Source organism: Etheostoma spectabile, chromosome 17 (genome assembly GCF_008692095.1).
Source record: "Etheostoma spectabile isolate EspeVRDwgs_2016 chromosome 17, UIUC_Espe_1.0, whole genome shotgun sequence".
NCBI lineage: Eukaryota > Metazoa > Chordata > Actinopteri > Perciformes > Percidae > Etheostoma > Etheostoma spectabile.
This window is the reverse complement of record NC_045749.1, coordinates 24,554,705-24,572,975: the sequence shown is the minus strand read 5'-3', so window position 1 is coordinate 24,572,975 and position 18,271 is coordinate 24,554,705. Positions and strand designations below refer to the sequence as shown.

The window sequence follows — 18,271 nt, the reverse complement described above, 5'->3', positions numbered from 1 at the left end:
CTCACTGCTATTACATACAACGTGGACACAGGACACAGTCCCTGTCTCACTGCTATTACAACGTGGACACATTTGGCTCGGCCCACCTCTGAACGGGAAGGCGAGTGTCCGCTTGTACCCCCGTGTTGTGACCAAGTCCCGAGGAAGTCAAGTCCCAGGTTACAGTGGGGTTCGAATGTTTGGGCACCCCAGGTAAAAAATTGTATTAATGTGCATAAAGAAGCCAAGAAAAGATGGAAAAATCTCCAAAAGGCATCAAATGACAGATTAGACATTCGTATAATATGTCACAAAAAGTAAGATTTTATTTCATTGTTTACACTTTAAAAATAACAGAAAACTAAAAAATGGACAGAGGTCTGATGACTCTTCCATGGAGACCATGTTTGTCAGAGTATCTCTTTATAGTGGAATGGTTGTAGACCAACTCCAGGGTCTCCAGGTTTTTCTGGATGGATCGGGGTCTAACGGGGGTCTGGACTTGCTTTTCTCCCAGTCCTGCGAGTGGTTCTGCCTGATATTGTTCTTGGTCTTCCAGATCTTTAACTTCCCCTGTTCCTGATGACGGCCATTTCTTAATTCCATTCCCAACAGAGGAGATCTGCATCTGGAAACCCTTTGCTATCTTCTTCTGGTCTTCTCCTGCTTTGGGAGCGTCAACTATTTTCAGTTTCAGTTTTCTAGACAACTGCTTAGAAGAAGCCATGGTGCTGATGGTCTTTCCAGACCATGATTGAGAACAATCCATGACGCTGTCAGGTCTCAGCTTTCCAAAGGGGGGGTGCATGCTAGAAACTCTGCAGGGGGCCCAAACTTTTGCAGACGCCATTTTTTTTGTTTTCTGTTATGTTGAAAGTGTAAATGATGGAAATAAAATCTAAATTTTTTGTGACATATAATACGAATGTCTAATCTGTCATTTGATGCCTTTTGGAGATTTTTCATCTTTATTAATACAAACCTTTGAACCCCACTGTATGTCATGTCAAGTCAAGACGAGTCCTTAGTCAGGACAAGACAAGTCCCAAATCAGGTCACTTTTTGCTAAAACCCCTAACCTTTGTATGAAATGTTTGAATCTAAAAGTGATGGCTCGTGGCCGTAGACTGTATTAATATTATATATAATATATATATATATAACGGTCTATGCTCGTGGCACAGAATCGGTCTAGGCTTCATCAGAGCTCTTAGATGTTACTTGTTACCATAGCGAGGAGTTTGCCTGACAGCCAGTCATCCAATCATAACAGTCACATACTGAGCAGATTTTTTGAGTCGTCCAATCATGACTTAGCATTCTAGATAGTTAGATAGCAACAAGACATTACATTATATTATTTTATATTTAACATCTAACATTCAACCTTTTAAATACACAAAACTGAGTCATTATGCCTCAAATCAAGTCAAGTCTCAAGTAAGTTGCAAGTCATCACAATTGGGACTCTAGTCCAAGTCCACGTCCCCAGGGCCATGCTGAGCCCTGAGTGCTCTGCTAATTGGCTAGCACCTGGGACACACCCACCACACCAGAGGAGACATAACTCAACCCGATTCACACCTGGAGACTGAACGTGCCCCAAGTCTCAAATCCACATCTCTGGTCTGAGCGGTCCACTTGTGATCCGACCAATCAGATCGGACTTCACTAGGTGGACACTGGACCTCTGCTAGCACTAAGTTCTTCAACACCACGTTCTGTTCTTTCACCCAAACGTAAAGGTAGTTCTGCAGCATGCCTTCTGTCCTCATGAAACCTTATTTTAGAGGTTTAGTTTTATGCACAGATGTATCCAATAGAATTATTTATTTATATATATATATAAATATTTTTTTCATAACTGTAGGCATGATTTTAGCAAATAAGTATTTTTGGCTGATTGAGGTTGTTTCCGGTCCAATCCCAGAGGAACTGTTCCCAAGGCCTGACTTTCTAGCCCAGTTGACCCCCAGCAGGTCCGGAGTTACTGACTCGGTCTGGACTGGATCTTAGAACTGCTCAGACGTCATGACGAGTTCCCCACTTATGACTAATAATTCTACAAGTCATATTTGGAGCCTATAAATATATTTTCATATCTACTTTTGTTTGTCCACCTTGGTCGCTGGTCAGGAAGGATCCCAAACCTTGAACGCCACTCTCCTGCCAAAGACGCTGCACTTAAGGCCAATTAGTGAGAAATGACTGGTCTTCACAGAGTTAAATTTAATTTTGGTATGCGACCTTGTTTATTACTCTATAGTTTTACCTATACGTTTTTTATCCATAAATATTTAGGAGTGCATGTAAAAATGTAGCTGCAAGGAATTTTCAGTGAAAGCTTTAGATTTTAGAAAAAATATAAGCAGTTAAGAAACATCTGAGGCTGGGAATGAGCCTCAATCACCTCCCTGCAGGGACAGCCTAGACCTCTACTCACGTCTTTATGGAATCTAATAACAGGTTGGTCTTTTTACAGGGATTTCTCTTATTTAGTCATGAATATTTGAAGTTATAAAAACATTCTTTAAAACTCACAGCTGGCTTTTAGAAGTTGTTTGTCAAAGACATTCTGAAAATAAAGTTGCAACTCTTTCTAAAATAGCAAAAAAAGGCAGATGAATACACCCAAATAATAAAATCCCCATTCTTACTCCCATAATGCACCGACAATGACAGATAGAGATCACGCAGGACTGTTTTTTCTTGAGTATTCCAGTATCCCCGTTTGACGAGAACCCGACCCGTCATCAGTGCAACTTGTTTCCAGCAGAGATCTTTGCTCAGATGTTCGGAGTCAGCATCTCTCCGGGACTTCCTGTCTCTCTCCGGGACTTCCTGTTTCCCTTTGGCTGATGTCCTGTCAATCGCAGAAAGAAGCATTCGCACAATAAATCCATACTTTCAAGCTCCATTTAATGTCCTAGCAAAAGGAGTATGAGACTGTTCTAAGGAGTGAGTAAAATAGAAAGTGCATTTTTTTTGATCACCGAAGTTCAACATAATGAAAAAGATCAAAGCAATATGTATGTCAGACAGAGCAGTTATTAATTTTGTAGAAATAGCAAAGAAATCAGTAAAGGTACTCTGTTGGAGTATTTGGTGGTATGGTGTAGATCAAAGGCACATCACAGCTTTGTATCTCACTGGGGATTGTTGCACACGCACAGAAAACACACACACACATGCACAGGCCTTCAAAATCCATTTCCCATGGTGCTCTGACCAACAGAGACTCGTCTCGTCTTATGATCTACAGGCATGGCGATGACAATGGTCATGGAGAAGTTCTGAGAGGAAACAAATGGTTATCCAGAGCGTGGTACTTTTTAATTTGGAGCCTGTAAAAGGGATAACAGCATTTAAGAATGGCGATCTCAGCCTTTATTGGAGTGGGAACGACCCCAGAGAAATGAAATGAAGCATTGGATGACGGGGGGGCTTTCTATCTCCAGGTGTTATGGGTGTTTTCTTTTTCTCTCATTTTTTAAATATTATCCTTAAAGAATGACCGATATCCTTGGTTACAACTGCTCTCCCTCTACCAGTCAAAAAAAAAAAGAAAAAAAAAGGAAATGAACATTCAGTAAACATTCTTCTCTAAAGGTAGTTTCCCTTATATATTCTGTAATTTTTTCTCTGCCATTATGTATACATAAACAAGTTTAATAACATACCAATCAGTGGTTATTTCACAATTGGAAAAAAGCACAAAATGTTTACACTCTTTTACAGGTAAATAAAAGTTTTTCCATAAGGGCGCAGCACACTTCATAGTTCTGGTTCCCACACCCCCGGCTATTAGATCTTTACATACAAATATTGACAAAGTGGTGGCTTGTGCTCAGAAGCCATCAAGTCCTTTCATCATAAGGAGGGAGGGGGGGCTGGGACTCATAGCTGGCCCTCGCTGCAGGGGCCATCCTGACTGCCCCCGGGCTTCTCTGCGTCCTGATTGGGCAGCTCTTTGAGGAGGAGGGAGAACTCGTCGCTGGCGGCCTCCAGGCCGTCGGGGCAGTGCAGCTTCAGAAGCTCCTCTCTGAGCTGGGCCGTGTGCCTCTGCAGGGACCGGACACACACACACACACACACACAGACACACACACAGACACACACAGACACACACACACAGACACACACAGACACGTTAGTAACATTAGGAGCATGTTGCACAGTGAAGTGGGAATGCGGTCTAACGAGCCATAATACTGAAGCATATGTAAAGATACTACCTTCAGTGCAGCGGCATGATGGGACATGGTGCGGCCCACCCGCTTGTCGCTGCTGTACTGCTGGATGTCGGCGATCCAGTCCTCACACTGAGACAGGATCTCAGTTCGCTTCAGGTAGAAATGTTTGTGGATCACCTGCAAACACATAGCCCATGTTAACAGAGGCAGGCTTCTGTAGTCTAAATACAGACCGGCCCCTTAAAGGCAACACACATAATAAAATAATAATAATAATAATGCATGCATATGATAAGAACAGCAGCAGTAATCAGTTGGTTTTGTTCCCCTTTCCCTGTGGCAACTCTTCAGAAAGGAGCCATTTTGTTTCTAACTGTAAGTGTTAGATGTGAGGGATGTCAGGTGATGCGGTCCTGTTTCCCCCCCCCCCACCAACCTAGAGTATTATTTGCTGTATGAAAAGCAACCCGACTAAACCTCCATGTTATGAGTAATTTTCACAAGCTGTGCAGGAACCTTGCAGTTTCTTGGTCCGTCGTGATCTAAGAAGCGGGCTCATGACTTTATCAACAACTCCGGTGCTTTGGATCTACACAGCAGGACAACCCCCAACGGGATCATCCCGCCATTACTCAGGTTTATTGGGAGGTGGGCTCGAGTCCCTCTGACATCAAATGTACCCACTCTGCTCCAAGGTTGATCATGATCACCCATCATCTCCATCGGTGGGTTCCGAGCAGGGCTTTAAATGAACACCCGCCAAATGCGGGTAAAAATGAACTTTGGTGTGTTACATTGTAAAGTTTCATTCATCACTAGCCAATTTGGCCGGTGATGATCGAAGCCACAACACTGAGGCCGTGTGAATCCACATTGGTTCTCAGCCAAGACATTTGGGCGGTTTTGTGCGTCTGACCCTGGATTTCCACCAACTGCAGAACAACTGTGGATCGGCTCCGCAGCGGGACGGCTCCGTGCTCCACCGTCCATCAGCCCCCACCAGGTCAGGATTAGTTGCGGAACGGCTGCAGCCATGACTGACAGCTGAGGTCTCGAGGACCCACAAGGTATCGCGAGATCACGTAGAACAGAACCACAAAACCACCAACAGCTTGTTTCCATCCAGAGGAGTAGAGGAGGAACAACCCTGAGCTGTTTTCAAGATGTAGTCCAGGGAGATATAATCTGCTGTGAGCACGCACTAGCTGCCTATCTGACTGAGCTGGGACGGGGACGGGGACGGGACGGAGGCGGGACACAGCTGCTCAGCAGTCTGTAGAAATACTCATATTGACTTTAATGGAAACCTAATGAGTCCGCCGCAGTTCTGGAGTTGGTGGAAATCAGAGGATAGAAACATGATCTATATCTGGCAACACTACATTTCCCATGAACACTTATTTTGTGATGTGTCACACAACCGTACCTAGTGTGTGCATCGATTACAAGCTACGCTGAAATGGAGAAGACGAACAGAACCAGACCGACCAGAGGAGCTGAAAGTAAAGTTAGTTAGGGAAAACCAAACGTGGCTGGCTGGGAATTTCAAAATCTACTAGCTGTGTTGGCTGCAAATCAAAAAAGGCATTTTAAGGTCCTGGTTCCGAGGCACTTTTGTTTGCCAACTCAGTGAGACGGCTGGACATGGTCAGCCGTCTGGTTGGTGGGTCACGGCCCTTACCTGCAGGGAGGTGTCCCCCCGCTAAGAGGGGGCGTGGTAAACATGGTTAGATCAGCCAAGCTACAGGAATGGAGACACTGAATCAGCAAGGAAGACATGGCAAGGAAACTAAAGACAGAAGCAGATACCTGACCTTATGCAAACGCTGAGACCTTTCAGAACACACACACACACACACACACACACACACACACACACACACACACACACACACACACACACACACACACACACACAGAGAAGGTTTTCTGATGGAGATAAAGCAAGTGACCTTTGAGGTAATACTGTCCACTCATTATTCCACAGGGCAACGGAGGGAGGGGAGCAGCTGGCGAATAGATATGTAGAAACACTCAACACATGAAGGGTCAAGGGCCAGACTCAATCATGCAGCCATTAAAAAGGTCCTTATTCCTCCCTGCCCTGACCCACGCCCATACGGGGGCACAAATATTTCTAACTGACGTCCACAGCTCCCACCATCCGAAGCTACATCAGAAAAGTAAAACAGCTTCATAAATTTAAATTTTCAATTTCAACTTCAAAGACCAGCACAGCAATGACATGGCCACTTGCAGCTGTAATTAGATATTAGTTCTCCGAGCACTAGATGGAGTCCTGGAGTTTTGCCAGGCTGCGGCTAAAATAATCATGCTTTCTGTAATTAGGGACAGGGGTTGGTGCTGGGGGACGGCTGCTGGAAAGCCGACCTGACATCAGCTGTAGTACTGATGAACCCAGTATGCAGTAGGTACCACATACTGTGTCTGCTGGTAGCACAGGGTTAGTGCTTCTCAGTGCACACGTGAAGAGGATATCACACACACATTTACATGTGTGTTCTGGTTCTCTGACACAAAAACACACGCACAATGATCCATATTTTAACATGCGACCAATATAGACCTATAATTTCACCCGAAAATCTGCCGCTGCATATTTTAAGCCTGGTATCAGTCTCCAGCTCACACTGTCGATAGCCTGTAATAACATTCTCACACACGCATCCCAAAAATAAAATCCTAGCTACACAATTTGTTCATAAGACAAAAACAGCACCGTCGTAAGCATGGCCCCATGCAGCCGTGAAAAAATGACTTGCTACACATTGAGTGTGACATCTTTCTTTACAACATAAGCATATAGTTTTTTGGGGAAAGGCCATTGAGCAGAAGGTTGATCCAAAATGGAAAAATAAGTAAAGATTTGGGGTTTTGTCACAGGGAGGACAGCCTAAAGTAAAGCATCAAAATGTCTCTGGCTTGAGGCAGCTATAGCCCAGGATGTTTGGAGTTGCTATGGCAACAAGTAACCGCTGCCGCTAGCATAGCTTTAGCTCAATGGTCCAACAATAACGCTTTGTGGATTTTTAACATTCGAAAGCCGACTTGATTTACAACTGCAGGTGGGGCGTCCTCTGTTAGGATTCACCAGGATCTTAGGGTAGCTGCTGTTCTGGGCCGCTTCAGGGTGCATGCGGGTGTTGACCATGCTTTGACCCATCTCATTAAAGAAAAGGCTCAAATGCTTTACCGCTGTTAAACAAAGAAACTGTGATTACGTAAAAAGACATTGCAGTTTGACAATTATGTAATAATTGTTACAGGCCTACTTCTAAGTTCACCACCCAAATAAAGTGGTGGAAGTAAAACACCCCAGCTGGAACAGCAAAGGCTAATGGAGGCTTCTGATGAAGCTGTACAGCACAATCCAAAAACTATAGGTATGGAGGGCGTCTTTCAGGAGCGGCTCAGCAACTCTTTGATTTTCAGTCTTTATGGAGGGCAGCCTCCAAAGACCTAGATGGACAGCAGTAGACACCCGGACATAATGTCTGGGTTTTCAAACAGAAACAACACTTTGAGTCAAAGAATGGAGACCTGCAGATGTGCTACATATCTACACGGGTCATTGAGAAGGTACCTCTCACTCACACTCATAAAACTGACACATTTTTGTGTCAACATTGAAATTGCTAAAGACGCTGCTGCATGAGGAGTGACAGGATGTGTTTAGGACAGTTGACAGCGTCGGTCTCGAGACACATCAGCCGGGCTTCAGCGGGGACCACCGTGTCAGCAGGCATTGCTGCATCTTCAGCACCAAGGACAGCAGATGTAAGCCAAAATACTGTTCAACAAGCCCTGCACACAGCAGTCAGGAGCGGATCCTTTAACTCAGAGAGGCGTTAGAGCTCTGGATACAGCGCTGTGGGAGGACACGAGAGCCACGTGACTTCATGTACAGTCCCTCCAGGATTTTGCGATGGCGCCACCTTTTCCACAAATTTGACCAATAACCGGAGTTCCCACAACTTCAACCAATCCCAGCAGTCCCACACGCACTCTGAGAGCCACTGACCAATCAGGAGTGAGAACGGGTCAAGTTCATTTCCTTGTTTCTGATATGAAGACGAAACGTGTGTGACTCCTACATCTCGCATTTACCTACAAACTGTACAGCGAAAGATGGTGCAAAACATTTCAGACCGTCCTGCCAACATGAGTACACAGTAACATCGATGTAAGCTGGAACAATTTTCAATAGAAAGTAGCTGTCAGCCCTCTGCAGCGGGCGGGGCAATACGTCTTTTATCAAACTGTATGAATGTGTGTCCTAGGATTGGAAATGAACAAACAATGAAAATAAATAAATATATTATATACATTTGTCTTAAATCCACCAGTCATTTTGATATTGTACATTTGCAGCATCCTGAGCCTTTTTGGTAAAGTTACTAGGAAACTCGGACCAGACTCATTTTATTCTGCCCAAAAGAAGTTTCCTTTTTATTTTTAAAGAACTATACAAAAAAAAAAAAAAATCGCAACTTGGTATATGCTTGCATAACACAAGCTATTTGCAGCCCGTTTCGGACCTCTGAGTCCCTTCTCTCTATGTTCTGGTGTGCTGCTCATTAAAGAAAAACTTAGAAGACAGTTTTTCTACCGGCTCGGCTCACTGCAGCGTGGGCAGTGCAGCGTTCAAACTTCACCAAAAATGATGTCTCTTTTTCTTTCTCACAATTTGAATAAAAATTCAAATTTAGAATATTCCTTGACAGGCCTAGAGTCCATGCAGATGAAAGGCACGTTTTGCACATAGATGTCAAGCAAAAGCATTTGAGAAAACATAGGAATGAAAAGAGAGCCACAACCTTGATTTGTATTAAATAGAAATATTGTGTATATGTGTCTAATCATGGTTATCTGCAGGAAGGCAACAGCTTGGCCGTCTGTCTTTCTCTCTCAGTCGATGTTTGTCTCAGCTGAGGACCCAAAGGTGCTAAAAGGCCAGGGTGAGAAAGAACATGGTGGTATTTCTGTGTGCGTATGTGTGAGACGGCTCAGCCGGGTGGCTTTGCCATGTCCTACTACGTCCCCTCAATATCTCTCAGTCCAACGGTCCATTTCACAGGCTGGCTGGCTGATGTCATGGACCACTCTTTTTCTTGAACCCCAGCATTGCCTGCTGTGCTTATACTATTTCACTTTTAAATGCCCCAGAAATACAAGCATCCCTGGCTGGGGATAGAGGAAGAGAATAATGTACCTCGTACAAATGCTCCTGTGTACGCATTTATTTTAGAAATTAAAAAATCTAGCACATGCTTTAAAAACGCAAAGCAGTCATAAAAATCATGTGCAATTTATAGCAAGTAGAATGAAATATAACCACATAATCAGGCCTTTTCATTTAATTCAGAAAGAATAGAGTAAGTTCTGATCGCTCTCCATCCCAGGGCTATGATAAGGAACAATTCTCTGGTTTAATATGCTCTGTTTAATTAAGCAAACATGGAAGCGTTTTTCGTTGCTGGGTTGCTTCAAAAGAATTTTCTGAATTGTAGTAGCAGAGTAGTTACGCTTTTTCTGTCTGTTTTGATTTTCATATCAGCATAGCTATACCGATGTGACTGGTGAACATACCCTGGGAGTTTTGTGGGTTAGGGTACTAGTGGTGTATGTACATAAAACTGTAGGGGTATATCTGGGGCAGTTATCTGAACATACCCTGGGAGTTTTGTGGGTTAGGGTACTAGTGGTGTATGTATATAAAACTGTTGGGGTATATCTGGGGCACTTATCTGAACATACCCTGGGAGTTTTGTGGGTTAGGGTACTAGTGGTGTGTGTATATAAAACTGTTGGGGTATATCTGGGGCAGTTATCTGAACATACCCTGGGAGTTTTGTGTTCATTTATGTCCAGAGCCACGCCCCTTTCGAAGTTCATTGGTCAAGAACTTGAAAAGTAATTGAGATATTGACATGGCTTTACACAACTTGTAATAAGCTTGATCCATTGATGATTCACTGAAGATTTGGTGTCAATCGGAGCTACGGTGTAGGACGAGTTCTCAAAAATGGGTTTTTCAAAAAATTAAAAATGGCGGAAAGGTTTTCTAGGCGGTTTCTATGCAGTTATGGACTACAAATACAAAAATCCATCTGCTTGTTGATGTAGACATTCAGCCAGTTGGAACAGAAGAGCACGCAGAATAGGCCTGTTTAGTGAGCAGGATCTGATGGCGCGTCCCTCCCAATGTGGAAGTAATCCAAGTATTCAGAAATACATTACAAATTACATTTTTGGGCATGCATTCTGTAACGGAATTCATTTTGAAAGTATCCTTCCCAACACTGTTTATTACACAGCTTGGTCAATTACATCTGCCGTTTCTGTCAAACATACCGTTGCAAAGTATAACAGACCGTTGCCATGGACACAGTTTTGACCAGAGACTGGCAGATCATTTTTAAATCAATAAAATCGTTTTTGAATCAGTATTTGTGCATACAGAGGTCGCTAACAGCTACAGTGCTAACAGAGCATTAGTTAGCTCCAGGGTTAGCTCACTTACCGGGGGGGGGGGGGACGTGGCGTCCTCAGCAGCAGTAATGTTAACCCTCCCGACCGGGACGCAGGCGCCACCCGCGGGTTACCTCTGTATGAGTAGCCGAGTAATAAGGAGGGTAATAAGGGGGGTAATGTAGAGCGAGCCGGTCCAAACTGTACCCCTCAGGCTGAGTCCAGACCCCCCCACTGCAGAGGAGCGCAGTAAACCTATGCACGACATCACACCATTTGCGTGTTTTCCTACAGTCAATGTTTTTCTCATGTAATCCTGTCAAGATGAAGGGATCACTTCACCCCCCCCCCCCCCCCCTCCTCTTCCTGTATTCCTCTTTCTTGACATTTCTGAATGAAGCTGCTCTGGATGAGCGGGTTGAAAGATTGGTATCATCCCCGGCACTATCCATCTCACCATGGACCCTTTAAAGAATCACATTAATCACAAAACTGTAAGCGAGAGAGGGGGCGGGGATAGGCCAACCTACAGACGATGTCATCTACCAAGGAATTAATAGGAGAGGAATTCCTAATCAGACAGTGGGCCCGAGCAACCCTCAGGGAGGAGAGCTTGCTTTTCATTCCTTTTTGGTTTCTGGACTGAAACTGTTGTGAAAGTGTCAAATATGGCAGAGGTATGTAGCTAATATATCATGGAAATGACTCTGTATCAAATTCAACTTTGTATTTAGCGTGCAAATAAAAAGAAAAATCTTGAAAAAACTAAAAATATATCAATGACCCAAAAGCAGTGAATTTAACAGAAGTAGGGTTCATGTACTAGCTTGTTCTGAAGATAGGGGTCCAGACTTTAGGTCTGCAACTCAGCCAAAGTCCAACATGATTAAAGGAGCAATAATTAATATATTCACTGTATTAAATCAATAAATGACCATAGTATGTCACCAGATATTGAGCAAACATGCTAAGTTGAAATATCTTCTCTGACAACAATGCTAAAGCCAGTATTTTCTCCTTGGAAATTTCCCCGTCCCAAATGTCCGTTCTGGTTCTGGCCTGTGTGTTTTCGCCCATTTTGACACCAGGGTTGCCAGACATGAAACGCAAACACACAAACACAACATGCTGCAGCCATGGTAACAGCAACCACACCAACTGGTGAACAGAGATACACTCATTCTACCCAAGCTAAAAATAACTACATCTTTCTAAACAGTTGCATGAGCAGAGACGTGGTAAAACCCCGGTAAATATAGGAGAGTCTTTTAAAAGATGGAGACAGCTTAGAGCCCAAAAGGACGCAGAGGTGGCTAATTTCCTCCTGAACAGGTAAGCACTGAGCTTTATGCTAATTTATCACACTAGTATTGCTAGTAGGGACAGGCATTTTCAACATTCAGGAAAACACACTTAATTTTATAGAGTACTCAAGTTAGTTACTCCCAAAAAATGGAGACACAGCCGGTGAAGTGAACCAGACTGGTGCAGGGTACCACCTTGCTAACACGTGCTAACTGCTAGTGTTACCGGAGGACGAGGCTAGCGGGCCCCGGCTGGTTACAACCACCTTGACAGACCCAAGCCAGAACCCTTCCTCCCACTGGAAACATACTATTTAACTTTGGCAAAACAACTGGGTTGCGTGTGAATTTTGATATATATCAGACTATCAAATAAAAACTTCAGAATACATACACTTGTGTATCTCATTAGAAGTTTGCTCAGAGACTGACACAGCACCAGTACTGGGTTTTGTCCTCCACAGCTAACTGTTCATTTTTGTGCCTGTACTGCCTAGTGAATGTGCCTGAATAGGTTTTTCACATGCAGCACTTAAGTTAATACAATGAAATCTGAAAGGTCTGACTGAGTATCAAAGCATCCTGGTAAACGGTTTGCACTCCAGTGATTCCTACCTCTTTGAAGCATGGCGAGGGGTTGCGCATCTGCTCCAGCATGGCCCATTTGACCGTGGCCTGCCGGATGTTGCCATCATATTCCCGTGAGCTCTGGGTGCCACTGGGAGTCCCGCGGGAGCGTTCGTACCCTGGTTCATTGAAGTAGGGCTCAGCCACCAGAATGAGGGACTGCACCGACACTAGCACCTACAGCAGATTGACATAATTAAAAGGAGGCAGTGACAAATGGCATTATGTGATGGAGAGATTCAGCATTGCCACCATTGTCCAACTAGACAATCCCATTGTGAACTCTACACACTTAAATAATATAAAAGTAGCCTGGTTTCCAGAAAAGCTTGGATGAATACCACATTCTAAAACACTTAATATGTCCAGCTAGTTGGGTATAATCCTGATGTTTTGGTAAATTATGCTGACATGCCCTCAGTGTCCTCAACATCCAAAGCCTGTTAAATAATCTTGGCAGTGGTGGACACTGAGAACACAGTCTGACAAAAGCAAAGAATATTTTGGACCCATAAATATGCATCCTTCAATTTCTCTTTATTAACAGCTTGATTCATTTCCTATGTCTGTCTCAAGGAGACTAAGGACAGCCTCTTGCATCATTCTGCGCGTTCCAAGCCACTACATTACAACAATGACAATCTTGGGCTTGGAAGCCTGCCTGCTCGCTCCAGCCACAGTGGAGCTGGATGATGTGCACTTCAAAATGCTCCATCAAGTGGATACCAATGACCTTCAACTGCTGCCATCTGTCTGTCTTAAACTGAGTTGCCAGTTTTCAGAGCCGATATACAGTATATCCACCCTGGTTGAAGGCCGCTTGATCCCAGCCTACTCCCCTGTCTCCTATTCACCAACCCCCTTATTTACCATTATTGATCCACAGCACGCAAACTGGAATGATAATCAATGGAGACATCTCTATGCACTCTCCAATCCTGCAAATGAGGGAATTGTAAAAAAAAAAAAAAAAATAGGAGAGTTCCATTTCCAAGGGCTCTAGCTTGCTTGAACGCAAGTGTATGCATGGCAAACAACCAAATAACAGAGTGGGTGTGTGTCCAATTGTTGTGTTGGAGAGCTGGTGTGATTTTCCATACACATAGGTCCAAACCTTCAAGCCTTTAGATAGTGAAAACAGAGATAACCTACTCTCTTTACAAAAAAAAACTTGGCAAGTAAACACATTCCCTGAAATAAATAACGTTAGAAAAAATTCCCTTCCTATTGAAAACTAGCTCTACTACAACTCAGCTTATACACAGCAAACTGCAGACGATGGAGCAGGCAGGAACATTGGCTTGTGGTGTGACACCACACATCTGTAAAAACTAGTCCAACCAGACTACCTGACAGCAAGTGCACAAGGATGAAAATGTGCATAAGCTAGTCTTAAAATGTCTTCTTTCAATTATAGCTTGACAGTTTAGTCGTGATGGCCAAAAGAAAGCGTCAGGAAGCTTTGTGAACCATATCCATCAGATGCCCTATAGATGGTGCTCTCTGTTCAACAAAAGGTTGAAAGCACACTGAATTTCTTTAAACAAAAGCGCCATCCACTGGGTCAGAAAAATAAAGAAAGCGCTTTATGAAACACATCACTGCAGTTTAGCTACAATGGATCTCAGTGAGGCATCTGTGTATCCTACAACAGGTTTAAAAAAAGAATTATGTATGTGGCTAGACTTCAGAATACAAATTCTAAAGAAAAAGACTTTCAAAATAAAAATGAAATTAGGATTACAGAAATGTTATAGCCTCTGGTCAATTGACGCCATCTGATTCTGAACTCAAGATGAGGGATGTGTGTAAACAGGCACGTCTTCGAGGTTCAAATGCTACTGGTTTGATTAACACCCACACACTGTCACCAAAGCAAAGGAATAACTTGGCTTTAAAGGGATCCTATATGTCAGCTGTTGAAACACCAAGCCCATTAATACAGAGCCCCTGGCGGTGTAATGACAGGGCAGAGATAAACTATAGCCTGTGACACAAAGATTCAGACAGCAGCCCTGCTGATCCATTCAGACAGGTGACCCGGTCATGACGGACGTCCACCTCACCTGTAAAAAGCTTGAGGTCTGTGGGTTCCATTTCTCCTCTGGTCTCCCATGCCATGTGTTGAGGATACTTAAACATACCTGATCAACAAACAGGAAAAATGGTTTTGATGACAAATTGATTTTAGTTAAAGGAGCAATAATTAATATATTCACTGTATTTAATCAATAAATGACCATAGTATGTCACCAGATATTGAGCAAACATGCTAAGTTGAAATATTATCTTCTCTGACAACAATGCTAAAGCCAGTATTTTCTCCTTGGAAATTTCCCAGTCCCAAATGTCCGTTCTGGTTCTGGCCTGTGTGTTTTTGCCCATTTTGACACCAGGGTTGCCAGACATGAAACGCAAACACACAAACACAACATGCTGCAGCCATGGTAACAGCAACCACACCAACTGGTGAACAGAGATACACTCATTCTACCCAAGCTAAAAATAACTACATCTTTCTAAACAGTTGCATGAGCAGAGACGTGGTAAAACCCCGGTAAATATAGGAGAGTCTTTTAAAAGATGGAGACAGCTTAGAGCCCAAAAGGACGCAGAGGTGGCTAATTTCCTCCTGAACAGGTAAGCACTGAGCTTTATGCTAATTTATCACGCTAGTATTGCTAGTAGGGACAGGCATTTTAGTCATTTTTAACATTTGTATTCTCGCATTAAATTAAATAGAGAACTTCAGTTAGTTACTCGCAAAAACAATCGAGACACAGCTGGTGAAATGATCCGGCCTGGTGCTTGCTTCCGCCGCCATGCTAACACACGCTAACGTTACCGTAGGACCGGCCTAGCATAACAACCATGTAGCCTGAATTGTTGAATGGCACAAAAATGTATGGTCTGTTACCTTATGGAATATATTTTTGGGGCTAATGTTATAAATAAGTTAAATAAGGTTATGATGCTGTATGTTAGACAGTATGATGAGTCCAACTTTGTTAATGTGGAGATGACTAATGTCTGACAATGCGAGACTAGCATCTAGCTAACACTGCCAATGTGTGACGTTGGGTTCAGCGTTCTCAACCTGGCAACCCCAGTGGACTTAGAGTCTGGGGAGGAAGGGCCGGGGAGACGACTCTCTCCAGTATTTTAAATTTGAACTGCAGTAACTATTACAAACACTAGCTGTCAGTATTACATATTGTTCCTTTAATGGTTTTCTTCTTTTTAAAGTTCAATGATGAGTACCTAAAATATTTGGCATGGGAAATGCTCCATCCATTGTTAAATTGGACACAATAGGAAGATTTGGAAGTAAGCAATTTCTACTTGTTCCTATTAACTTCAAATAATACCGCATTTGCTAATGAGAACTGTTGTGATCATTGATATTTAACAGTTTGTAGCTCCTTTAAATCCCTGTACAGATAAACTCAAACCTGTTGCATGGTTCATAGCTGACCAAAAACAAGAGGACCTCCAGTTGAATTTTAACACCCCTCGGCAACAAGCTTTTTATGATGTATCTACCTTCTCTTTCCCCAATTTAACACCCCATCTCTTATTAGTGTGCTGAATGACGGCTTGCTTCCCCCTAGCTGACCCCGGCCCCAGGTATTTAATATAGCAGCTGTCAGGGGCCCTTAGTGAAATACATGTAGCCTGTCGGTGGCTGCTTAATGAGGTGCCACAGATGGGGTGAGCTTAGGCACCTTGACCCCAACTCCTCAATGGATGGAAGCCAGTACCACAGAGGAAGAGCTTTACATATTCTCACATGTCTGGAGAAAGCCTCAGTGATGTCCACTTCCAAAAGCTAAGTTTAATTAAGAACTGGACATGAAACGGGACTGGACAGGAAAGTTCCTCCGATACACTGGGTTAGTTTGACACTTCAACGCCATATTGGGTTCTTGATAGACATCAACCCCTCAACCCGAGGCAGTTGTTTTTATTTTCATGTCTTAGCTATGCATGTAGGCTACTCAGAAGTGCCATCATTAGGAATTCTGCTATGCATTTACCAAGATGGGTTTTGTGATGCAAATAGAAATTGGTCATATTGTGTGTCTGTTATTTCCACAGTGTAACGTAAGTGAATTCTATATTCAAGGTTTTGTAGAGTGCCTGTACTGTACTTTTGGCATTAAGCTGGTTGTTCCTCATCAGGAATAGTTCTAGACGCAAGACACAGGAGAAGTTTTAGTTCGTTGCACTCAGCAACCTTACTGCTGGATGCCTATAAATCCTACACACTGAACCTTTAAATAACCCGTAAAACAGAGAAGAATTGGCCAATTAATTAATTCAGTTCTTTTCCAACTTACTTTGCCATCATTGTAGAGGTTAGGGTTAAAGCGCACACTGTGTCCACCGGTGGTCTCCAGGTTGACCAGCGGAGGGGAGTTGGGATAGTCTTGGGGAAAATACACATCAAACTCAAAGCAGCCGTTGGCATATGGTGTGTCTGCTGGGCCTGTGATGAGAACCTGAAACATAATCAATCAATCAATCAATCAATCAATCAATCAAAATGGATTTATATTGCACTTTACAGCAACCAGCAGGTCTCCAAAGTGCTTAACATCAGAATGAGTAAAATCCTCAATAGAAAGAGTGAACATAGAAAACAGTAAAATCAGAAAAGGTCTCAAAGAAACACAAGAATGAAATTGTCACACCACTGCTCCGTATTAAAAGCCTGACTAACAGATATGTTTTGAGTTTGGACCTAAAAAGAGCCACATCTGTAACAGTGTGAATATCGGGGGGGGGGGGGGTTCCATACCTGGACCTTGGTACTTCTACAACCAACTGATTTGAAGAACGCAATGACCAGTTGTGCTCCCGCAAAGTTAAAATTTCAGACAAATGCTCTGGGGCGAGACCATTTAAATCCTTAAAAACAAACAATAACATCTTAAAATCTATTCTAAAACGCACATAAAGAGAAGAGGCTTTAAAAAATAATCTTAAAAAAAAGGAACAAAAAAGGGTTAAATAATCACACACACTGAAAGAGGGTTAATTAAATATTATATATAAATATAGTAAATATGGATTAAACAAAGGGCAAACAACAAAATATCATGGTAAAATGACCCTTTCACAATGATATTAACAACAAGGCTAACGGGTGGAATTAGCAGAGGGAAAGAAACCACTTATGTCTACATCATATTTGTAGCAAAAAAATAAATTAATTTCCTGAATAAATGAAATTTGATTATTAATCAAACACAAGCAGTTAAAACTGTTATAAAGGACCTGAATGTATACATAAATATAAACAAATAATCTAAATCACCAGTAATATCTCTGATAACAAGCAGTGTCAACATAAAACCCAATCCATAATCAAAGATAGGCTGCAAGGATTTAAGATTTAAAACACTGTATTCACAAACTATGCTGTTGCAAAATCAAACAGTAAGCAAGCGTTTAGAAAGTGCAACAAGAAACGTAGAAATATGATCCAGATGCAGGATTGTAAACGTCTGCTTGGTCTGTGAAGTAGCCCGGGCCAAGTTGTGGCCGATCCTAACTGGGCCCTTGCATTAGGGAGGATCAGCTGAGCTGATCAGGTTAGCTCAGCTTGTACAGGAGCCTACTTGATTATCTAGGTGAATGCAAGGCCTTAAAATGCCCCTAAGCACCATCTGT

The 18,271-nt window shown here is 42.8% G+C and overlaps 1 protein-coding gene across 1 annotated transcript in view; it reads right to left on the bottom strand.

Annotated features, from left to right (window-relative positions):
* Positions 1-2,881: 2,881 nt before the first annotated feature.
* birc6 (baculoviral IAP repeat containing 6) overlaps positions 2,882-18,271 on the bottom strand; it is a 109,575-nt gene continuing 94,185 nt past the window's right edge. Inside the window, 5 exon segments of the mRNA XM_032541923.1 lie at positions 2,882-4,041; positions 4,215-4,349; positions 12,584-12,772; positions 14,662-14,739; positions 16,936-17,097. Of these exon segments, the coding sequence (XP_032397814.1) occupies positions 3,877-4,041; positions 4,215-4,349; positions 12,584-12,772; positions 14,662-14,739; positions 16,936-17,097 (729 nt within the window). The 3' untranslated portion in view covers positions 2,882-3,876.